General features: G+C 39.7%; 2 protein-coding genes and 1 non-coding gene across 3 annotated transcripts in view; all 3 read right to left on the bottom strand.

Annotated features, from left to right (window-relative positions):
* Positions 1–25,147, bottom strand: part of AGO3 (argonaute RISC catalytic component 3) — a 189,931-nt gene extending 164,784 nt beyond the window's left edge. The window contains exon 1 of the mRNA XM_058303895.2: positions 24,818–25,147. Within this exon, the coding sequence (XP_058159878.1) occupies positions 24,818–24,836 (19 nt within the window). The 5' untranslated portion in view covers positions 24,837–25,147. The remainder of the gene's footprint in view (positions 1–24,817) is intronic.
* Positions 1,009–1,141, bottom strand: LOC111758827 (small nucleolar RNA SNORA31). Its single transcript, XR_002792981.1, has one exon. It is a non-coding gene; the product is annotated as a small nucleolar RNA SNORA31 (small nucleolar RNA).
* The window catches only part of AGO1 (argonaute RISC component 1), a 44,559-nt gene continuing 39,868 nt past the window's right edge, over positions 20,472–25,162 (bottom strand). Inside the window, exon 20 of the transcript XR_011649698.1 lies at positions 20,472–23,155. The gene's annotated coding sequence lies outside the window, so the exon portion shown is untranslated. The remainder of the gene's footprint in view (positions 23,156–25,162) is intronic.

Consider the following 25,162-nt stretch of genomic DNA (forward strand, 5'->3'; position numbering starts at 1 on the left):
ATTGATTTGGCTATTCAGGGCCCCTTGAGATTCCATATAAATGTGAGAATTGGTTTTTCCATTCCTATAATTTTTTTTTGAAAGGCTGTTGCAATTTAGTAAGTTTTGTGTTAAATTTGCATGTTCCTTTGGGGAGTACTGACTTCTTAAAATCTTCCTATCCATGAACATGGGATGTCTTGTCATTTAGGACTTTAATTTCTTTCATCAGTGTTTTGTAGCTTTCATTACACAATGTCCTTCACCTCCTTGGTTAAATTTATTCGTAGGTAATTTGTTCTTTTAAATACTGCTGTGAACAGAATGGTATATATATATTTTTTATTTAAACCAATTTTATTAGGGAACTTGGTCCTACCTAGCATCACATAGAAATAGCACTAGTAAAAAGAGACTTATGAAATTTGTAAAATAAAAAAATTCCAACATATTAATTAGCTTAGAACATTGTATATAAAATCTTTCTGGTAGGGTCACTGTTTTTTAACGGGATACTGTATGCTCCGAGAGACTGCTTTGTCACAATCATATGCTTCATGAAATCTTACTTAGAATATATGGGAAAGGGATATGCTTCAATCAGATGGACTCCTGTCTACCATATGGAGGGTCCAGGGTTCGATGCCAAGGGCCTCCTGGTAAAGGTGAGCTTGCCCACAATGTGAGCTGGCCCATGAGCGAGTGCCACTGGCGTGGGAGTGCTGCCCCATGCGGACAGCTGGCGCAGCAAGATGACCCAACAAGAGACACAGAGGAGAGACAATGAGAAGACATAGAACAGGGAGCTGAGGTGGCACAAGAGAAAGATCACCTCTCCCCGACTCCAGAAGGTCCCAGGATTGGTTCCCAGAGCTGCCTAATGAGAATATAAGCAGACACAGAAAGAACACACAGTGAGTGGACAGAGAGAGCAGACAATGGGGGGGGGGGGTGAGGAGGGGATGAAACTTTTTTTTAAAAAAAAGAATATACTATTAGAGGGTTTTTTTGTGTTTTTTTTTTTAAATTTCCCATATTCCCCCATTCAATCTTGGCTGCCACAACCAGAAAGACGGAAAGTACAAGGACCTTCTTTCTCTTGCATCTATAGTAGAAACCTTAGCAGCAGACATTAACTACTCCAAGTCTGTCAGAGATGCATCAGAATTGGAATTTTATTTTCCATTTCAGAATGTTCCTTGCTGGTGTATAGAAACACAACTGATTTTTTAGTGTGAAGCTTGTAGCCTGTCACTTTGCTGAATTAATTTATTAGCTCTAGTAATTTTGTTATGGACTCCTTGGGGTTTTCTATGTAAAGTGTCATGTCATCTACAAAGAGGAAAAGTTTCACTTCTTGTGTTCCAATATAGATGCCTTTTATTTCTTTTTCTTGCCTAAACTGCTCTGGCTAGAACTTCCAGTACAATGTTGAACAGCAGTGGAAAAATCAGGCATTTTGTTTTGTTCTTGACCTCAAGGAGAAGGCTTTCAGTCTTTCACCACTTGAGGATATTGTTAGTTGTGGGTTTTCCATATATGCCATTTTATCATGTTGACAAAACTCCCTTCTATTCCTATTTTTTCTGTTTTTATCATGAAATTCTTGTTTGAATTTTGATAGAATTAACCACTGAAGCCATCTATCTGGTCCTAGACTTTTCTTTGATGGGAGGTTTTTGATTTCTGATTCAATCTCTTTACCTGTTATAGATGTTTGAGATCTTCTATTTCTTCTTGAGTAGTTTAGGGAAGTTGGTGTATTTTCAGGAATTTGTACATTTCCTCTAGATTATCTAATTTGTTGGTATACAATTGTTTATGATGGATTTTCTTAAAATCCTCAATACATTCAGTATCAGCAGTGGGAAGAGGATTTGGACTAACGGATAGGGTGTCCACCTACTACATGGGAGGTCCAAGGTTCAAACCCAGGGTCTCCTGACCCATGTGATGAGCTGGCCCACGTGTAGTGCGGATGCGCACAAAGAGTGACATTCCACACAGGGGTGTCCCCCACGTAAGGGAGACCCACACACAGGGAGTGTGCCCCTGTAAGGAGAGCCGCCCAGCGCAACAAAAAAAGTGCAGCTTGCCCAGGAATGGCGCCACACACACGGAGAGCTGACGCAGCAAGATGATGCAACAAAAAGAGACAAAGATTCCGGGTGCCACTGACAAGAATACAAGCAGACAAAGAAGAACACACACCAAATGGACAGAGAGCAAACAACTGGGGGGGGGGGGAGGGGAGAGAAATAAATGAAAAATAAATCTTAAAAAAAAAAGATCAGCAGTAATGTCCCCACTTTCATTTAATTTTTGTATTTTTAATTTTTTTTTTCAAGAGAAAAATCAACAATTTTATTTATTTACTTTTCAGTAAGTTTAAATCCTTGAGGGGTATAGCATCACACAGATTCAGTGTCCAATAGCCTTAGCTGGAAGGTTGCTCCGGAACTTAGCACGAACCATGCCACTATTTCCATGAGCACGAGTTACCTTTCCCCAGATTACACTGGTTTTGCTAGGTTTGACGCCAGAAGTCACTGTGTTGTTTTTTGCTTTGTACACATAAGCACATCTCTTGCCCAAATAGAATTCAGTTACATCTCACGCATAAACACCTTCAATTTTAAAAAGGGCTGTGTGCTCCTTCTGGTTCTGAAGCCCCCACTTATAGCCAGCAAAAGTGGCTTTGGACCACAGCCTTCCAGACATATTTGCTGTTTTAGAAGTCCTGTTCCCAGCAGGCCACCACAGGCTCCAAGATGGCAGAAAGAGAACCCCACTTTCATTTTAGATTTTAATTGTTTGTATCTTTTCCCTCCCTTTTTTTTTTTTTTGTTAGCCTGATGTTTTGTCAACTTTATTGATCTTTTCAAGAATCTTTTTTTTCATTGATTTTGTTGTTATTCTCTATTTCGTTCATCTCTGTTCTAGTCTTTATCATATCCTTCCTTCTACTAACTTTAGGTTTAATTTGCTCTTCTTTTTCTAGTTCCTCAAGATGTAAAGTTAGGTTATTCATTTGTAATCTTTCTTCTTTTTAAATATATGTATTTCAAGCTATTAATTCCCCTCTGAGCACTGCCTCTGCTACACTGCATACATTTTGGCATGATATGTTTTTGTTTTCATTCATCTCAAACCACCTCAATTTCCCTTGTGATTGATTCTTTCACCCACTGGTTAGGAGTGTGTTGTTTAATTACAACATATTTGTGAATTCCCCAATTTCCCTTCTGTTATTGATGTCTAACTTCATTCCACTGTGTTGTAGATATTTTGTGTGATTTCAATCTTTCATTCTTCGTTGAGACTTGTTTTATGATCTAACATATGGCCTATCCTGGTCAATGATCCATGTGCACTTGGGAAGAACATGTAAACTGCTATTGTTGAGTGGATTATTCTGTATATATGTTAGATCTAGACAATTTATAGTATTGTTCAAATCTTCTGTTTCTTTACTCATCTGTCTAGATGTTCTATTCATTATTCAAAGTGGTGTGTTGAAGTCTCCAACTATTATTGTCGAACTGCCTATTTTTCCCTTCAGTTTTGTCAGTTTGCTTCATATATTTTGGTGCTCTGTGATTAGGTACACATATCGTTATAATTGTTATATCTTCTTGGTGGACTGACCCTTTCATTAATAAATACTGTTTCTTGTAAAAGATTTTGTCTTAAAGTCTATTCTGTCCAATATTAATATAACCATCCCAGCTCTCTTTTGTCTTTTGGTGACTATTTGTATGGAATATTTTTTTCTCATCTTTTCACTTTCAACTTATTTATATCTTTGAGTCTAAGGTAAGTCTCTTCTAAACAACAAATGGTGGGAGCATGCTTTTTAAAAACCCATTCTACCAATCTGGTGTATTTTGATTATAGAGTTTAATTGATTTTTACTCAAAGTAAATCACTGATAAGGCAAAACTTACTTTAGCCCTTGTCATTTGTTTCTCATACATTTTATACCTTTTTTCCCCTCACTACTTCCATTACTTCCTCTTTTTTTGTATATCGTTGATCTTTTGTAGGGAAACTGATCGATCACCTTCACAATTACTTTTTGTGTATATTTTTTAGGTATTTTGTGGTTACTGTGATAGTTCAAAGTTCTTTTATGAATTCCATAAAGAAAAAGATTATATTTTTGAACTAATACATTCCTGTGGGTGTAGGATCTTTTGTGGGGAGGGTCTTCTGATTGTGCTATGTCAGTGAGGCATGGGTCAGCCTGAGTCTCTGCCCTCTTGCTGGATCTGACATAAACGAAGAAACAAAAAGAGAAAGACACACAGAGAAAGCAAGTTGCCAGATTATATTGATCCTACCATGTGAGAGAAAAGATGTCAGGAAAACAGAGATGCCCCAAGAGGCTGAGAGAGGTTCTGGAGTCTAGAACTAGCAGAGCACAGAGGCATGGAAAAAGGCCCCCAAGAGGCTGGGTCTACAGAGCAGCCCATGGCTGAGAAGATGAGCCCTGCCATATGCCTGATCTCACGCCAGGACACCAGGATCAACAGTAGCCAATTTTGGTGAGAAAGCATCTCTGCTGGTGTCTTGATTTGGACACTTCACAGCCTCAGAACTGTAAGCTTTTACCCCAAATAAATCCCCTTTATAAAAGCCAACAGATTTCTGGTAGTTTGTGCATTGGCAGCCCTCAGGCAAACTAAGACAGTTACCATGGAGTTTATATTTAACATCTTAAATCTATAATAGTTTGAAATGAAATCAACAACTTCAATAAAATTCAAAACCTCTGTTCCTATACCTCTCTGTTCCCCATCTTTATGTTGTTCTTGTAACACACTACCTCTTTATATTTTACATGCTTAGTAAAATAGAAATATGATTAGTTATTTTTTCTTTTTTTTAAAGATTATTTTTTATTTATTTCTCTCCCCTGCCCCCCCTCCCTGGTGTCAGCTCTCTGTGTCCATCCGCTGCACATTACTGTGTTCACTTGCATTCTCGTCAGTGGCACCAGGAATCTGTGTTTCCTTCTGTTGCATCCCCGCTGTGTCAGCTCTCTATGTATGCAGCGCCACTCCTGGGCAGGCAGCGCTTTTTTCGTGTGGGGCGGCTCTCCCTGCGGGGGCGCACTCCCTATGTGTGGGGTTCCTCTACGCAGGGGACACCCCTACGTGGCACGGCACTCCCTGTGCGCATAAGCACTGCATGTGGGCCAGCCCACCACATGGGCCAGGAGGCCCTGGGTCTGAACCCTGGACATCCCACATGGTAGGCAGACGCTCCATCAGTTGAGCCAAATCCACTTCCCTGATTAGTTCTTATGCAATTTTATTTTGGATCTTTTAAGAAATAAAAAATTAGTTACATATTGAGAATACACTAAGACTGGCATTTGTATTTATCCATGCAGTTATTTTCCCAGACATCGTCATTTCTTGACATAGCTCCATGGTACTGCATAGTGTCCTTTCCCTTCAACCTGATGAACTCCCTGTAGCTTTTCTTGAAGAGCAGGTCTAGCGGTGAGAAACTCCCCAAGGTTCTGTTTTTCTGCCAATGTCTCAAACTATCCCTCATTCATGTAGAACAGTTTTGCTGGATCTAAAATTTTTTCTGGCAATTTTTTTCTTTCAGTACTTTAAATATGTTGTCTTAGGAAGCAGATGTGGCTCAACTGATAGAGCGTCCACCTACCATATGGGAGGGTCCAAGGTTCGAGACCCAGACCTCCTGACCCGTGTGGTGAGGTGGCCCATGTGCAGAGTTGCTGCGCGCAAGGAGTGCTGTGCCATGCAGGGGTGCTCCCACGTGGGGGTGCCCCACATGCAAGTGCGTGGTGCCCCCACGTGGGGTGCCCCACATGCAAGGAGTGTGCCTTGCAAGGAGAGCCGCCCTGTGCAAAAAAAGCGCAGCCCGCACAGGAGTGGTGCCACACACACGGAGAGCTGACGCAGCAAGGTGACACAACAAAAAACAGACGCAGTTTCCCGGTGCCACCAAGGGTGCAAGAGAATGCAGAAGAACACACAGCAAATGGACACAGAGAACAGACATCGGGGGAGGTGGGAGGAAGGGGAGAGAAAAAATAAATAAATATTTTAAAAAATAAATATGCTGTCCCACTGCATTCTTGCCTCCATGGTTCCTGAAGAGAAATTAGCATTTACTCTTACTGAGGATCCCTTGTGTATATGACAAGTTGTTTCTCTCCTGCTACTTTTAAAAAAATCATCTCTTTATCTCCAGCCTTCAACCTTTTAATTACAATGTGTCTTGGTGTGGGTCTCTTTCGAGTTTATGGTAGTTGGAATTCATTTGGCTCCTTGGATGTGCATATTCATGTCTAAACTGAAAAAAAAAAAAAAAGAAGGGAGCAGAGCCTCAGGGACCTGTGGGACAGCATCAAGTGCACCAACATAACCAATATGAGAGTCTCAGAAGGAGAAAAGAAAGGGCAGAAAACTATTTAAAGAAATAATGGCTGAAAATATTCCCAAATTGACAAAACTTATCTTTCACTGCCCTGATGTATATCTTTAAACAGTGAAATATAAAGAAACCTGGGGAAGGGTAGGTGTAGATTTTCCAAGTCCTTATATATTTAAGAATACGGCACCTTCACAAACAACCTGGTATGACAGAGAACCCATACATCTAAGAGTTTTATCTTCAAACCTACATAGATGTTGTCTTCTGGCATTTGGTATCGTAGTTTACTTTTTCCGTATGTTTTCTTTATATTTGAGACTTGAGATTCCATAAATATATACAGGTGTGGCTCTCTTTTTATAAGGTTTGTCTGAAACATAAGACACAGTCAATTTTCAGTTGAGATCAATATTTTAGAGAGCCTTTCTTCGCTATTTCTTTCATTATAACTATCTGAAATCTTTGTGTTTCATTTTTAGTGTGTGTTGTCTATTGATTCTTGCTCATTGTGCCTTGTTTATATGTATATCTGGTTAAGACAGTGTCATTGCTGTACTTGAAAAATAATTTGTAGAAATAATTTGAGGCCTAGGAAGAAGATACCTTCCTCAAGAGGAGATTTCCATTTGTTCCTGCCAGGTGCTTGGGACTACCACCATTCCAGTGCAATTTAAAACAAATTCAAGACTTGAGGCTTCCTGTGAGTGACAGTCCACTTCATGATCAGTCTCACCCTGTGTATTAGTCAGCCAAAGGGGTTCTAATGTAAAGTACTAGAAATCTGTTGGCTTTTATAAAGAGTGTTTATTTGGGGTAGAAGCTTACAGAGCTAACAGGCCATAAAGCAAAAGTTACGTCCCTCACCAAAGTCTATTGCCACATGTTGGGGCAAGATGGCTGCCAATATCTGCCAAGAGTTCAGGCTTCTTGGGGTCCTTCTCTCCAGGCTCAGCTATTGTGCTCTCTCCACAAGGACATCTACCAACTACCAGGGGAACAGCTCTGTCTCTCTCCCCGGGGCTTCTGCCATGTCTAAGGAGCCATCTCTATTCCTCTGTGTTCTGTGTGTTCACTTCCTAGGCTCCAGCTCAAAACTCCAACCTTTCTTCTCTGTGGTGTGGCTTCTCTGTGAGTCCCCACCCATCAAGGGGGTGGGAATGCAACATCCTACTCACATGGCCCAATCAAAGCCTTAATCATTATTTAATCTAGAAAAAAATAAAACCTCTGAATCCAATATACTCTAATATGCCCAGAGAAAAAGACCAGTTTACAAATATAATCCAATATTTCTTTTTGGAATTCATCAATACTATCAAACTGCTACACCCTGGCTATAGCATTTCCAACTTATAGCAGAAAGGGTTCTCCTGGTACACTATCTATGACGTGCAGATGTAGGGTTTTTATTGCTGTCTCCCTCACACCTCTAGGCATCAAAATTCAAACCTTCCAGTATTCACAAATGCCCTCAAGGACTAAGCCATTTCTTTTTTTTTTAAAGATTTATTTTTATTTAATTCCCCTCCCCTCCCCCGGTTGTCTGTTTTCTGTGTCTTTTTGCTGCGTCTTGTTTCTTGTTTCTTTGTCCGCTTCTGTTGTCGTCAGCGGCACGGGAAGTGTGGGCGGCGCCATTCCTGGGCAGGCTGCTCTTTCTTTCGCGCTGGGCGGCTCTCCTTACGGGGCGCACTCCTTGCGCGTGGGGCTCCCCTACGCGGGGGACACCCTGCGTGGCGCGGCACTCCTTGCGCGCATCAGCACTGTGCATGGCCAGCTCCACACGGGTCAAGGAGGCCCGGGGCTTGAACCGCGGACCTCCCATGTGGTAGACGGACGCCCTAACCACTGGGCCAAAGTCCGTTTCCCAAGGACTAAGCCATTTCTATGTTCTCTTCTTTTCTGAGTTCCTATTTCCCTTCAATTTTGATAAGGTCATTACAGGCATATCCCACAGAACCTACCTTTCCCTAAAATTGCCTCTTGGTTTTTAATACCTACACTTCTAAGGACATGTTTAAATATCCTTCAATAGAGCTTTTCAAATTATTTTCTTTTAAATTTTACTGTGGTAAAATATACGTAGCAAAAATTTTGCCCTTTTAACCATTTTTAAGTGTGAAATCTAGTGGCATTAATTACACTCACAATGTTGTACAACCATCACCATTATCTATTCCCAACATCTTCCATCACCCCAAAGAGAAACTCTATACCCATTAAGCATTAATTTCCTATTCTCCCCTGCCTCTCCATTCAGCCTCTGTTCTACACTGTCTCTAGGAATTTGCCTACCCTAAATATTTCATATAAGTGGAATCATATATTTGTCCTTTTCTATCTGGCTTCCTTCATTTAGCTAATGTTTTCAAGGTTTATCCATGCTGTAACATGTACCAGAACTTCATTCTTTTTTAGAGCTAAAAAATACTCCATTTATGTATATACTACATTTTGTTTAATCATTCTTCTGTTGATATACACTTGGGTTATTTGTACCTCTTGGCCACTGAATAATGCCACTATGAACACTGGTATACAAGTATCTGAGTCCTTGTTTTCAATTATTTGGGGTATATACCTAGGAGTGGAATTGCTGGGGTCATACAGTAATTCTATTTAACTTTTTGAGGAACCACAAAATTGTTTTCTACAGCAGCTGTACCATTTCCTGTTCTTATCAGCTCAAATTATTTTACACTACAAACATTTACTTTTGTACTCAAAACTTAATACTTTTTCAAAAAAATTAAAACAATGTGTGGGGGGAAATGTCAGGTTATATTCCAATACAACTGGAAGAATATCGGAAATCAGATACAGAACTTTTGAAAAGCCTGCCTCTTGAATGCTGCTGGTGTTAAAAAGATCATGTACTATTCACAAAGCAAATGTTTATAAATAACAACATTAACTATTTGGTGATCAGGAAGTATGTTTTTGAGCATGTTACATACTAACATGATACTTTGTTCTTTATATAATATAGGTATTTTAATGGTTTTTAGTCAGTTTTGAAAATTAGCTGAGGTTATGTTGATATTTACTACATTATAATTTTTCCCAGTTGAAATAATAGGAAAGTTTACCAATTACTGGTTGTTATATAGAATGTCTGATTTTCACAAGATATTACTGCCTATTCTTATCAGTTTGTCCATGCTCCATTTATCCAGATTTTTAAAGTTTTCTTCAGTGGGAGTTCTGAATCTAATAACATACCTGCTGTCAAAAAAAAAGAAAATTCTATTGTTATTTAACTAAGTGTCTTTTCATACAGACTATGAATAATCTAAGGACAGAGGCTGAGTGAATCCTATTTCCATCCCTAATGCTTAAGAGCACATCATATAACCACCCCTGTTCTGATTCAACGTTCACAGAGCAACCTTCTGATTATTATAGACCATATAGACTCCTTGAGACAGATAAGTTGCTGACTAGCCAATTTTAGTGTTCTCAATGTCTTAGAAATAATAATTTTCATTGTAAATTATTAAATAGGCATTATGACTCATACATTAGTCTCTTGTGGTGATGGCTAGCACCAATCAACCCACACTCCCCCAACCCCATGACAACGATTAGCTCTGGATGCCCTGGTAAAACAAAGATCAGAACCTGCAAAGGCAGGGACTAGACTCTGAATTACCATGGTCCTATTAACGTAACATCTCGTAAGTTTCTACCTGAGCAATCAGAAATACTTTGGCTACATTTTCAATTTTCACAGATGCAAACACACACTATATATATAAATTTTATCTTGTTTCTACATAACATACAATCATAACATTTTTGTATTGCTAAGGTCTTAATAATCATAATTTTAATAGTTATGTAATGATTCACTAATCAATGAACTATATTTGATCAAGCACCACCAGAGGATATTTAGCTTGCTTAGAATTTTTCACCATCAAAAACAGTGAAACAGGGAAGCAGCTGTGGCTCAATCAGCTGGGCTCCTGTCTACCATATGGGAGGCCCTAGGTTCGCATCCGGGGCCTCCTCGTGAAGGTAGGCTTGCCTGCATACTGCAGAGAGCCGTCCGGCCCACAGATGCCACAGAGTACCGCCCAACCCGCAGACGCCGCGGAGCGCCGTTTGGCCCGCAAGCGCCACAGAGAGCCAACTCAGCAAGGTAACGCAACAAAAAAGGGAGGAAAGCAAAAAAAAAAAACATAGAAAAGCGCCGAGCGAATGGATACAGAGAGCAGACAGCAAGCAAGCCACAAAGAGGGAGGGGAAATAAAATAAATAAATACAGACACAGAAGAATGCACAGCGAATGGACACAAAGAGCAAACAATGCAAAAAGCCATGAGGGACAGGGATAAAAAACAACAATGAAACACAGGGAGTTGTAGTAGATACTTATGAAATTGTATGCTGAATACCCCCACGCCTGTCCTCCAACTACTTGCTCTTCTCACGGAAGCTGTACACCCTCTCAATTACATGAAAACTACGAGAGTTGCTATGTTCCTACATGACTTTGACCCTACAGCTAATTGGTCCAGGAATGAACACCAGATTCAAGACAGAGCAATGAATTGTTCCCCTAGGATTTTATGTTTGTTTATTTTAACCTAAGCAAATATCAAGGCAGTTTTCTCTCCAGTAGCTGAAGTTGAGAGAGAACAATAGCTATTGAAAGCCAGATGTTCTAATGTGTAAAAAAAAAAAGTCAGTAGTGAGAGAAAATGTAATTCTATGTACACAGAAGTTGAAATAAAAGGAGGAATAGTCTGACATCATGAGTTCGCTCCTAGTTCCAACTGCTCCAGATGCAGGCCCAGCTGCAAACTTGTTTTTCTGTTGTTATTCAACCTTCCTTGGGTTTTTTTACTTAAAAAAATCAATTTTTTTCAAAATGTATTTTTATTACTAACTTTTTAACTATTTTTAAAGATTTTATTGTTCTAACTCTCCTCCCCTCCCCCATTCCCATTATCTTAGGAAACTCATTACTTCCCACAGACACTTAAAGATAAATAAATAAATACAGGGAAGCAGTTGTGACTCAAGTGACTGGGCTCCCATCTACCACATGGGAGGTTCCTGGTTCAGTTCCTGGTGCCTCCTAAAGAAGGCAGCAAGCTGGTGCAACGGGCAGGCACGGCAAGCTGACCCAACAAGAGACACAAGAAGAAAAGCATAATGAGAGACACAACAAAGTAGGAAAGGAAGCTCCCAGTGCCTAATGAAGAGGACAGGCAACACAGTGAGCTGATGCAACAGGCAAGTGCAGCAAGCTGACACAGCAAGAGACACAAGAAGAAAACCACAATGAGGAGCAAAACAAAGCAGGGAATGGAGGTGGCTCACGTGATTAGGCACCTCCCTTCCATAGCAGGGGTCCCAGGTTCGGCTCCTGGTGCCTTCTAAAGAAATAAGGGGGAAAGCAGATGTGGCTCAAGTGCTAAGGCTCCACCTACCATATGGGACGACCCAGGTTCGATCCCAGGGGCCTGCAGGTGAAAAAGAAGAGAAAATGTGCCTGCATGGTGAGCCAAGTGCCCAGGTGGTGAGCCAAGTGCCTGCGCAGTGAGCTGAGTGCCCATGTGGGCGCCTGCACAGCAAACCAAGTGCCCACATGGCGAGCTGAGTGACCAGACGAGTGCCTGCATGACAAGCCAGTGCCCACGTGGTGAGTCTAGTGAACGCATGGCAAGCCAAGTGCCCATGAGACAAGCTAGTGCCCGCGCAAGTGAGTCATGCAGCAAGATGATGACACAACAAAAGAAAAATGAAGGGGAAAGTCAAGATGAAGCACAGCAAAGACAAGGAACTGAGGTGGAGCAATTGACAGAGAACCCCTCTATATATCAGAGATCCCCAGGATTGAATCCCAGTGAATCCTAGAGGAGAAAGATGAGAAGACAAAAAGAGAAAGAGATACAGAAGATGACACAATGAATGGACACAGACAGCAAAAACAGGATGGTAGGGGTGGGGGCGGGGGTGGGGGTGGGGGAGGGGAAGGAAAAAATAAAGGAGAAAGTCCCTTTAAAACGAAAGAAAGAAAGAAGATGAACAGACTCAGCAAGGACAAACAATGAGGGGATGAAATAAATGAAAAATAAATCTTTTTTAAAAAAAATTTTAAAACACAGAAGGGCATTTATTCACTCTATTTATTGAATGATTACTATATTCAAGTTACTACAGATACATAAATTAACAGATAAAGGAATAACTAAATTAATTTAATCAATGAATGTGGTCTCAGACCTGTATTCAAATCCCCACAGCAGATCTAACTGCTATGCTCTATGACTATGGGAAAGTCATAACCTCATCTAATCTTTTTCTTCCTGTCCCCCCCCCCTCCGCCGTGCTGATTTTTGCTGTCTGTGTTCATTTGCTGTGTGAGCTTCTGTATCTATTTCTCTTTGTCTTCGCTTCTTGTTTTTCTCCTCTATGGTTCACTGGGATTCAATCCTGGGAACTCTGATGTGGAGAGAAGTTCCCTGTCACTTGTGCTACCTCAGTTCCCGGTTTCTGTTGCGCCTTGCCTGGACTCTCCCCTTTGTCTCTCTTTTGTTGCATCATCACCTTGCTCTGTGACTCACTTGCACAGGCACTGGCTCGCCCTGCAGGCACTCATCTCACCATGCAGGCACTCGGCTCACTGCTCGGGCACTGGCTCACCATATGGGCATGCTTTTTATTTTTTTACCAGGAGGCCCGAGGGATCAAATTCAGGTCCCCTCATATGGTAGGTGAAAGCCCAATCACTTGAGCAACATCTGCTTTCCTCATCTAATCTTTAAAAATGAGATAAACACACTTATATCTTCCAGATGTGCCTGGCACATAAATCATAAAAAATAGTAGATATTCAATATGTATTAGTTAGCATCTACAATATGGCAAACATTTCCCCACATCAAGCACCTATTCTTTTATTTGGGAAGATGAAGAAGGGAACTAGCACACATAATTTTTATCTTAGGAAAATTTCAGAAGTAGTACTGCCAGGTCAAAGTGTTTGAAAGAAATGTGTGTGACTTGATAATTTACTGTCGAACTAGCATGCATGTATCACCAGTTTGCTCTTTCTTATTCTCTCTAGGATTATAATATTCTTTTGCTCTTTCTTATTCTTTCTAGGATTTTAAAAAGCTTTTAAGTGTTCAAAATCACTGTCTGATGTTTTATGTACTTGTAATTACTATCAAGATTGGCTTAAAAATAATATTTTATTGTTCTATACCCACCACCATTCTCTTATGAAAGTCACTGTCTTCCACAGACACTTAAAATTTTTTTAAAAAACATAGAAGGGGATTTATTCACCCTATTTATTAAACAATTACTACATTCACATTTCCAAAGATACAAAGATTAATAAGTCACAGTTACTTTAAGTAGCTCACAACACATTGGAGGATAGCCCATCTTCATTAAGGAAAGTAGCCTTAACAACAGTTAACAGGTATGGAGTGTTCAACAATTGACATATATCAGATGATTTAATTCTTAAAACATCCCTTTTGAGGCAGGTGCTATATTATATTGAGGAAAATGAAGAACAGGAAGGTTAATTATCTTGCTCAAGGTTCAGCTGGAAAGCAGCAAAGCCAGGATTTGCAAATAGGCAGTCTGATCTCAGAACTTGCATTTTTAACCACTGTGCTATACTATGAACTAACAGTTACTGAAAGCCTATAATGCACTGACTCATTTATTCATTCAACAAACGGTTACTGACTGCCAAGCACTGTTCAGGCTCAGGTGAAACAGCAGGACAAAAAGACGTGGTCGTCATCAAGCCTGGGGGGGGCTGGGAATGAAGGGGTGGTCATGTTGTAGTTCTTTTTTTGCCAGTCAGGTAGTAATAATGCTATGAAGAAAAATAAAACAGGCTAAAGGGATTGAAGCTGCATGTGTATGGTGGTGTGCATAAAAGCACAGGATAAGTAGCCATTTTTGATAGGGCTGTCAAAGAAGGTCTCTCTGACAGGGTGACAAGTGGGAGAACAAGTTATGGGTATAACTGAAAGAGCATTTCAGAGAGAAGAAAAGGCAAGAATAAAGAGTTTGACTGGTGTGTTTGATGACCAAAGAGGTCACTTTACCTGGAGCAGAGTGAGCAAGAAAGAAAATGGTAGGTCACAGATATAATGGGGGCATCAGATCATTAAGGGCTTTGTAAGGCATCATGCGTTCTTTGGATTTTATTCTGAGATGAGAAGACAACAAACAGTCTGAGTCAAGATGTGTTATGATCTGCCTTAAATTTTAAAAGAATCATTTTGGTTGCTCTATGGAAAATTATATGTAAGGGTACAAAGCTGCAGGGAGAACGATTAGTAGGCTGTTTAACTATCCAGGCAAAAGTTAATGGTGGTTAGGATAGTAGCAGCTGGGAAAGTGATGTGGAATACATTTATTTAGAAGGTAGAACTGGCAGAACTGCTAATGGATTATATATGGCATATGAGAGCTCTCAAAGTGTTCTGATCTAAGCAACTTTAAAAAATGGAATTGTCACTTATTAAGATGGGGAGGACTCAGTATTAGAAGCAGGTCTTGAGAGGAAATGAAAATGATTTTTAGGGCATATTAAGTTTTAGATGTCTATTTAAGTAGGTGTCCAGTAGGCAGTTAGATAAGTATGGCATTAAGGACAGAGGTCCAGGCTAGAGATGTGAATGTGAGCATCCTTAGCATATAAGTAGAATTTAAAACCAGTGAGCCAGAGGCAGTCACCCAGTCTGTGGTATGGATACAGAAGAATACTGCACCCTGGAATATCCCCAATGTTTTGAGATTGGGGAAATAAAGAGGACACAGCAAAGGAACCTGAAAAGTAATAGCAGATAAGGATGGAAAAGGGCGTAGAGAGAGTGGTAACCCAAAAGTCAAGCGGGAAAAAAAATGTGTTTTAAGAAGAAAGCAACCTAATCAAATGTGATTGAGAAATCAAGTAAAATGAACACTCAGGAACTAATTACTGTATTTAGCAAGGTCTTTAGTGACCTTACAAGAGCAATTTCAGTGACGTGGTAGAGGCAAAACCCTAACTAGAGTAGATTGAAAAAGAATGGCCTGATCTGATCAAACCTTGATTTTTAAATTTCTCTCCCCTTCCCCTCCCCCCCCTACCCCGTTGTCTGTTCTCTGTGTCCATTTGCTGCGTGTTCTTCTTTTGTCCGCTTCTGTTGTTGTCAGCGGCATGGGAATCTGTATCTGTTTTTGTTGTATCATCTTGCTGAGTCAGCTCTCCGTGTGTGTGGCGCCACTCCTGGGCAGGCTGAACTTTCCTTCGTGCTGGGTGGCTCTTCCTATGGGGCGCACTCCTTGTGCATGGGGCTCTCCTATGCGGCGGCACCCCTGCGTGGCACGGCACTCCTTGCGCGCATCAGCACTGCACATGGGCCAGCTCCACATGGGTCAAGGAGGCCCAGAGTTTGAACCGTGGACCTTCCATGTGGTAGACAGACACCCTATCCACTGGGCCAAGTCTGCTTCCCCTGAGCAAACCTTTAGATCACAACCAGGTCACAGGAAATTCAGAGGACAGAGGAAATGTTAAGTGACACCATGCAAAATTCAAACTGCAAAAACTCTAAAAGGATACAAACAATCCATAAATTGTAGGAGAGGAGAGCAAACTTACTGATTAAAAGACACTTAAAAGACGTATCAATCAGTCACAATGTGTAGAACTTATTTGGCTCCTGATTCAAAAATTTTAAAAATAATAAAAGGCAAATCGCTTTTTTTTAAAAATGTATAATATTTGAGACAAATAAAAATTTAAACAGTGACTCAATATCTAATAAGGGATTTCTGTTATTTTTTGCTGTGATGATAGTACTGTAGCCATATTTATAGAGTCCATATGTTTAGAGATACTTTCTAAATATTTATGAATGAAATGGCATTATATCTGGAATTTACCTCAAAGTAACACATGGGAATAGAAGTATTGATGGTTGTTAGGTCTCAGTGGTGATAATTCTGCCTATCTGTAAAAACTCTAATTCTCTATAACAAAATGCTTTTAAAAATAGGTTGAGAGGAAGTATCTTTGCATACTTAAATATTTTTCACCATCCCATAGTAAAGATAAGGTATTTAAGGTTAAGGAAAGGAAGCGGATTTGGCCCAATGGATACGGCGTCTGCCTACCACACAGGAGGTCCAAGGTTCAAACCCAGGGCCTCCTGACCCGTGTGATTAGCTGGCCCACGTGCAGTGCTGATGCATGCAAGGAGTGCCGTTTGAAGCAGGGGTGTCCCACACGTAGGGGAGTCCCACGCACAAGGATTGCGCCCCGTAAGGAGAGCCACTCAGCACAAAAAAATTGAAGCCTGCCCAGGAGTGATGCTGCACACATGGAGAGATGACGCAACAAAAACAGACACAGATTTCGGGTGCCGCTGACAGAAATACAAGCAGACACAGACACACAGCAAGTGGGCATAGAGAGCAGACAATTGGGGGGGTGGGGAAGGGGAGAAAAATAAATAAAAAATAAATCTTAAAAAAAAAAAAGGTTAAGGACGATTAAATGCACTGCCCAATGTCACAGTTAACTTGAGAGACAAGATCTGTCTCCAAAACCCATGCTTTACACACTGCCAATTTTTTCTCTACCACCATTATTTTGTCTGATGCTTTTTACTCAAACGTGGCAAAACTCAAAAATCTGTTTCATAAATAAGGAACAGAACAGAATTCTGCAATTATTAACTATAATATCATGATCACCAAGGTTAAGGATCCAAGAGATATTTTAAAGTAAAGTAATAGAAGAAACAATTCTGTCAAAACAAAATTAAACTTCCAATGACGCATATTTTAGTTTTTTTAAATATATATATATTGCCCTTGAGAAGTGAAATGTGATTATACAGAAATATGAAGTACTATCTGGAATTTCTCTCCAACTCAAACTTTTCTTTTGATAGCTATAGTAAGTACCAGCTAATATCAACTAACCAAACTAAGCTTCAAACATAAAATCATCCATTTTCAGGGAAACGGACTTTGGCCCAGTGGTTAGGGCGTCCGTCTACCACATGGGAGGTCCGCCGTTCAAGCCCCGGGCCTCCTTGAGCCGTGTGGAGCTGGCCCATGCGCAGTGCTGATGCACGCAAGGAGTGCCCCTGCTACATAGGGGTGTCCCCCGCGTAGGAGAGCCCCACGCGCAAGGAGTGCACCCATAAGGAGAGCCGCCCAGCACAAAGGAGGGAGCAGCCTGCCGAGGAATGGTGCCGCCCACACTTCCCATGCTGCTGACAACAACAGAAGCGGACAAAAGAAAAACAAGACGCAGCAAAAAGACACAGAAAACAGACAACCAGGGGAGGGGAGGGGAATTAAATAAATAAAAAATAATAAAAATTTTAAAAAAAAACATCCATTTTCAAAGTACACATGTAATATATTGTTCATTGACCTAACAATCTAATACATACTAGCTATTAAAAACTAAATAACCACCTAAAGTAAATATGATTTTTAAAAAAGGAAGCAGTGAAAAAACAAAACTCAACTACAGCATGTAGTCTTTTACCAAATTACGGATTTTCACTGGGAACTTTTGGTTTAATAGTCACGGCAAGCCTCTTGTTTCAATGATTCTACTTTTAGGAATTTACTCTAAAGCAATAACTGGATCAGAATGCAAAGACTGTACAGACTAACACACCAAAGTTTTACTCATAAAAATGAAAAACAAAAAATTCTAAACCATTACTGAAGGATTGATTAAATAATATACAGGAATATTAAAAGGACATGCTAAGCACTCAGTAAAAATGATTATACTGCTAAATGAAGTGTCGTTATGGAAAAAAAAATGTCTACGGTACATTACTGAACAGAAAAAAGCAGGTTAAATACAATATATTGGGTGGATAGACGGATGGATGAATGAATGCCTGCAAAGATTTAAAAAAAAATTAATCATGGTTTTAGGTGGCAGATAGGATCATATATTTTCACTTCCTATTTTGTACATTCCTGTATTGTTTGCTTTTAAAAAATAATAAACATTTATTTTTATAATCAGGAAATACTCTTTTCATTTCAAAATATATATATATGTAGGGCTGATCTCAAAATATGACACATAAAAATGGCTGGATTCCACACGCAGTGCTGATGCGTGCAAGGAGTGCCGTGCCACGCAGGGGTGTCCCCCGCGTGGGGAAGCCCCATGCACAAGGATTACACCCTGCAAGGAGAGCCACCCCGTGTGAAAAAAAGCGTAGTATGCCCAGGAGTGGCACAGCACACATGGAGAGCTGACGCAGCAAGATGACCCAACAAAGAGACACAGATTCCCAGTGCTGCTGACAAGAATGCAAGCGGACACAGAAGAACACACAGCGAATGGACACAGAGAGCAAACAACAGGAGGGGTGGGGGAAGGAGAGAGAAATAATTTTTTTTTAAAAAAAGGGCTGGATTTATATAGTTTAAGCCACAAGGCAAACTAGTAAATATCAGCATGGAACTCTAATGATCTACCTGCTAATTCAAGGTACTACCTATTCATTCAACGAACCTGTACAAACGTAACTGCACTTATTACTATACTATGGTCACTATTATACTCACTACAGCTAAATGACAACTCATAGAAAACTCAGTCCACTGAAGAGTAAATTTCTCAGGTGGCAGTTTGGGGGAAATTTTTTTAAGGCATTTTTCCCCTTTTAAAGAGAGGACATTATCACCAAAGTAACCCTTAGACTATGAAAAAGCCTTGAGAATCATTTTGTAATTAAAGTTTAGGTAATTTTTAAAAAACTGTGAGAACCTAAGCAAAAATTTTAGAGCAATGCCACTTTTATGTTAAATATAAACATAAAGATCAAGCCCTAATTTAGAGGCCAGAAGAAAGTTTCTCTAAAAAAAGGGACCATACTGCTAAGGTATAAGCCCATTTTTCAATCTATTCTTTTTTTTTATATAGATTTATTTATTTCTCCACTTCCTCTCTCCCCACCCTGCTGTTTTTGCTGGCTGTGTCCATTTGCTGTGTTATATCTTCTTTTTGTCTTCTCTTTTTCACACTCTCTCCTCTAGGATTCATCGGGATTTGATCCTGGGGACCTCTGATGTGGAGAGAGGTGCCCTGTGGGCTGTACCACCTCAGTTCTTGGGTATCTACTGCACTTCACCTTGACTCGCTCCTTCATCTCTCTTTTGTTGTGTCATCATCTTGCTGCGTGACTCACTGGTACAGGGCACTGGCTCACCACCCGGTCACTAAGCTCATAATGCCGGCACTCGGCCCGCTGTGCAGGCATGCTTTCTCTTCTTCACCACAAGGCCCCAGGAATCGAACCCATGTCCTCCCATATGATAGGTGGAAGCCCTACACTTGAGCCACATCTGCTTCCTCAATCTATTCTTTAACCTTTTATAAAATGTATAAAAAAGAGATATACTCCTGTTGTTAGAAGATTTAGAAATAAGTTCAAATATATTAAGTATTAGTAATGATTCAAAAATAGTATTATGTAAGCCTATAACTGAGAGCATTTTCTTGCAAAATTTCTTCCACGAATGAAAAATATTAAAAATCCCATGTCTATATTCTACAGATACCTACTTCTGATTTCCCAAGAACTTGACAGTTAGGGAACGATGCATAAAATAAATGGCTGGGGAAACGGACTTTGGCCCAGTGGTTAGGGCGTCCGTCTACCATATGGGAGGTCCGCGGTTCAAACCCCGGGCCTCCTTGACCCATGTGGAGCTGGCCATGCGCAGTGCTCATGCGCGCAAGGAGTGCCGTGCCACGCAAGGGTGTCCCCCGCGTGGGGGAGCCCCACGCGCAAGGAGTGCCCCCGTGAGGAGAGCCGCCCAGCGTGAAAAGAAAGAGCAGCCTGCCCAGGAATGGCGCCGCCCACACTTCCCGTGCCGCTGACGACAACAGAAGCGGACAAAGAAACAAGACGCAGCAAATAGACACCAAGAACAGACAACCAGGGGAGGGGGGAATTAAATAAATAAATAAATCTTTAAAAATAAATAAATAAATAAATGGCTGATGTGAAACGAAGAATTATTCCAGACTGTTTCATTAAACTGACATTCCAGACTAATGCACAAAATTTTTTATTGTAAGCAAACCACAAAAAGCCCACATTAAGATATGAGAAAGCATCAGTTTTGTGACAAGATTTGCTGAGTCTCAATAGTCTTTTTTAAGCCATAGCTAGCCAAAGAAAGTCATTAATATTAGCACAGATAATGGCAGAAAAACACAAAAACTCCAAATACAGAAAGGCTGGTTCATGTATCTTAACAGCATAACCATTATGGTTGAAAAACCACACAATATTCTTTCTCTCATCTGTTTTGTTAATGAGCCAAGAATAAAGATCTACTGAGTATCCTAGACAAATGAATTAGAAGTAGGAATGTCTTGTAATCCCAACATTCGGAGACTAAACAGGTCTGGGAAAGATACTTTTAATTTTACCTTACTGAAAACAGAACTACCATTTTGGTTTTTATTCCAATCCTTAAAAAAAAAAATCATAAATTACTTTTTAGGATATTACAAGAGAGATATTACAAGAGAAAAAAAGGTTTTGTTTGTAGATTAACAAAATATTTAGCTAAATTCATCTTTTAAGGTAGACCCCAAGTATTTTAAGAACATTTAAACCGATGTGAAACAAAATGGTTGTGTTATAAAGTAAATAGTATCCAACTAGAACTCAACTACTTAGGGCAATCTGGCAAGAATTCTACTCTGAGCTAGTGTTTTTCCATATATAACAGAGAACTATTGCAGGAAATATTCACTTTACAGTATCCCAGGACTTTCTGCACACTATCAGGCTAGGCTTATAGAAACAAACGAATGCAACGTACCCTTCAGATAATATAAACTAATACAAATTAATTCTAAATTACGAATTTATTACATAAAATTCTCCAAAAAACCACATTTTTTCCCTTAGTCAAGAAATCTTTTCATTAATTCTAGCTGCTTTCCTAAATTATTTAATTCCTTAATTTTTTTAATTAATAGATTTATTAGCTTGGAGTTTGGTTTAAAAATTTAAAGACTAGTTATAATTAGAGTGATGGAATCATGAACTTTTTTTTTTAATTCTTCGTCTTGTTAATAGAATTACATTTGAGAGTGACATATATAATATGTTCTTTTTTATTTTTATATTTTGTTTAGAAGAAAAAGAATGTCTTGCCTTTTTATTTTTCCCTCAAGATGTTCCATCATTGTCAAACAGAGGAATTGAATTCTAAAGCAAAAATCAAAATAATCTTGTACACTTTTATGTACCGCTGCCAGCAAAGAATAGCAAATACTAGGGGAAAAAAGTTATAATGGCCACTTCAGAGCAAGTTAAACCGCAACTCAGTAAGAAAAAACCTTTACCTATCAAGGTTCAAAATTCATGCCCTCCAACGAAAAACATGCTGACATTTTTTCTTCAAGACAAAAATTTACAAGTGAGATAATTTTTATAACAAAAACATTCCCAGTGATAAGATTGTTTTAAATACTAGATTGAGTACCAGATGACAATACATATTTTAGTATTTTGAATTCTCAACTTTTATCCCCTCCATGCAAATCCCTATCTTGATTTAGCTCTATCTTCCCATACATACAACTTTTGTTCGTTTGGAACTGGGTCTCAAATGACTTTTCTTGATTTTTAGTATTAAATAATAAGTTACTGTAAAAACGACTAAATTCAAACAAAGAATGTAAAAGTCTAAGAAAGTATCATTTTTGCAAGGTTGTAAGACAACTATGAAACACATCAAATCAATTTAAATAGTATTAATTTAGGGTAAATGTCTGTCTTCCAGCAGTAGATGAGTATCATTCTTTCCTCCCCAAACAACAGTCTGACTTTGCTTAAAAATACAGACTAGAATGGGTATTGTTCTGAAAAACAGCTACTCAAGAGAACTAGTATCTCACTGAATGAACATCTCTGCTTCCCTACTGTTTGGAACTAAAACATAACATATACTTTTACTTCAGTTATAATTAAACCCTAAAAAAACAGGGCTTCACCAGAATTTCCCTAATTAAGAAATCATAGGCACGGATGTTAAACTATTGTTCATTACTATTTAAAACCAATTATGCCAGATTTTTTTTGTTAAAGCAAAATTCAGGCAGTACTAAATCATAGATGATACAGGACATTCTTAGAAATCACTTAAATAGTTCATGCAAAAGGGAAAGGGAAGAAAAGGCAAATATTAAGTTTTAATGAATAACAATCACTAAGAAATAATTACATAGTATTTGAATTCTAAGTTCTTTAATATAAATAAAAATTACTTTCTACGTGTTTACATAACTAGAATTTAAAACATCCTGTCATAAGATTCCTGAAAGTCTCCACAAAAAAAAGAAAAACTGACAACAGAATTGAAGAGCCAAGATCCAACACTGACCCACCAGACTTATTACAGCATATTTACATATAAAAATTTTAGAACCAAAAAAATATGTATATGTGTATATACGTATCTATCAGATTCTTGATTTAAAACTTAGTTGCACATTTTTCCCCAACCATGCTTTCAATTTCATGTGCAAGATAACAATTATACATAAGACTAAGGAAAAGTGAAATTTTGCTTTTGCTGAAGACAATCTTGAGATAATTAGATTAACAGTAAAATCATGTATAAACTGAAGAATAAACTTTGCATTAAAATGTCCAAGCATATGGTTGATAAAACTAACCAGGTCTCCCCAGATGTGAAGACAATTACAAGGCAGACACTGAAAAAAAAAAAAGAGGTGTAACTTATCAGTACCTCAAGAACTCATAGAAGCAGTTAAGGAGTTGTACTTGGCTAGTTGTCCTGGCTGCACTAGTTGGCAAGGTGGTTTGAAATTCACAAGTACTTTCTAAAGTACTTGAGCATATTTTGAGCATAATTTCACCTAAAAAACTCAAAGGTGTTAAAAACCAGAAAGTAATGTAAAAAAAAATTTTTTTTTTGATATCTTAAAAGTTTTAGGAAGCTTAAGTGTTTAACTTTCATGTGCTGTTTTCCAGGCTTTACAACACCCCAATTGCATAAACATCACCTACAGCCCCAACTCACTACATTTCCTTTACATTAAGTATATCAGAAAATTCAAAAACAAGTGCAGGACACAGTTTCTGAAATACATAAATCAATAATAAACCAAAGAAAGAGTCTAGAAATTCTTCCTAATACAGACAAACTTTTGATTTTTAAGAAGATATGCAGAAGGTAAAAATGAAAACAGGCAAGAGAGAAATGATAAAAACTTATCAGGGAAAATTCCATGTAAAAAATGTTGTAATACCAATCTCATCCCACCTCCACAATTTTTAAGTGCCTACTGCCTCTACTTGACAATTACGTTCCTTAACCTAATCAACAAAGTTCTTTATTATCATTTAAGTCACTGGTTTCTTCTATAGACATTTTTCTTACATCATATATAAGGCACCTCACAAACTCGCAAAAAGTCTGGATGACATTCAAGGACTTGTAATACCATTAGTAACAACACACACATTCCAGTACTTTGAAAATTAATTTATAAACCTGTGATTCTCTGGATGAAGCATACTTTCAAATTTAGCATACCAAGCATGATTATTTAGTAAGCAAACCGTTATGTAACACCTACTTTATGCCCCCAGTTAATTACTTTAGAACCATAAAGAGTGCTTTCTTTTTCTAAGGTAAGTATTACCCATATTGCAATTTTTCTCGCGATTACTGTTTTTTCCCCAGGAAAGAAAGCAGTTTTCCCTAAATTCCAAATTTCCAGGAATATGACAACTTCTCCTCTAGAGAATGGAAAAAAATATTGTCAGTAATTTTAAGATCCACCTCCTCATAAAAGCAGTGATCCCGGCTGCTGTGACTTTTCCAAGCTCCTAAGGGACTATAGGGGATGGAAGACATGCCATCTTGCATCTGACGTTGCACGTTAATACCTACTTTAAACTTAATTCTCATCGTTATCTCAATGTATCTTCACAACTACCTTAAAAGGTAGGTAAGGGAGGTGGCTGGCCGCCCACAACCCTGAGACACTCCATGGGACACACGCCCGTTAAAGGACAAGCACTGGAAAAATAAAAGCGATAGCAAACCCTTCTAGACTCTCAAGGAGAGCACTCGGGGAGGGGAGGCGGAGGAGAATAATATCGCCTAGATAATTCCAAACAAATTTTTAAAGCAGTTTCGCCAACTCAGAGACACCCGGAGAACCGCGGCGGTGTTGCGGAAAGGTCGGAGGAAGGCCCGGGCGGAGGCAGGGGGTGAGAAGGTGGGGAGCCCGGACGGCGGCAACCTCGCGTACCTGGGCTGGGATGGAGAGAACGACGATGCTAGCCAGGTTCTGGGGACAAAAGCTAGGTGACACCCCACCCACTCGGCCCAGCAGCTGACTCACCTGCGGAGCCGATTTCCATTCATGGAGCTGGGGGTAGTTCTCCGAGCGAGAACGGCGCCCGCCACTGAGGGCAAGAAGGCGGCGCAGAGGGCGATAGGCACCCTCAGTCGGCCTTGGGGCGGAGACGCCGACCGCTTCTCAGCACCTGCACTCCGAAAGCTCTCGTGAGGAAGGGCCGCGGTCGGGAGACAGCACGGCACTAGGTGAGAAAGAAGCACGGGGTCCGGACTTTGCGTCGCCCGCGGCTGCTTACGCCTGCACCATTTCTCCACAACAGCCGCGCCGCGGTCTTCCCCTGGGGGCCGCCCCCGGAAGTCCGCTGGCGTCAGTTCCGCTGCTTCGGCT

This window comes from Dasypus novemcinctus, chromosome 9, assembly GCF_030445035.2.
Source record: "Dasypus novemcinctus isolate mDasNov1 chromosome 9, mDasNov1.1.hap2, whole genome shotgun sequence".
In the NCBI taxonomy this organism is placed as follows: domain Eukaryota; kingdom Metazoa; phylum Chordata; class Mammalia; order Cingulata; family Dasypodidae; genus Dasypus; species Dasypus novemcinctus.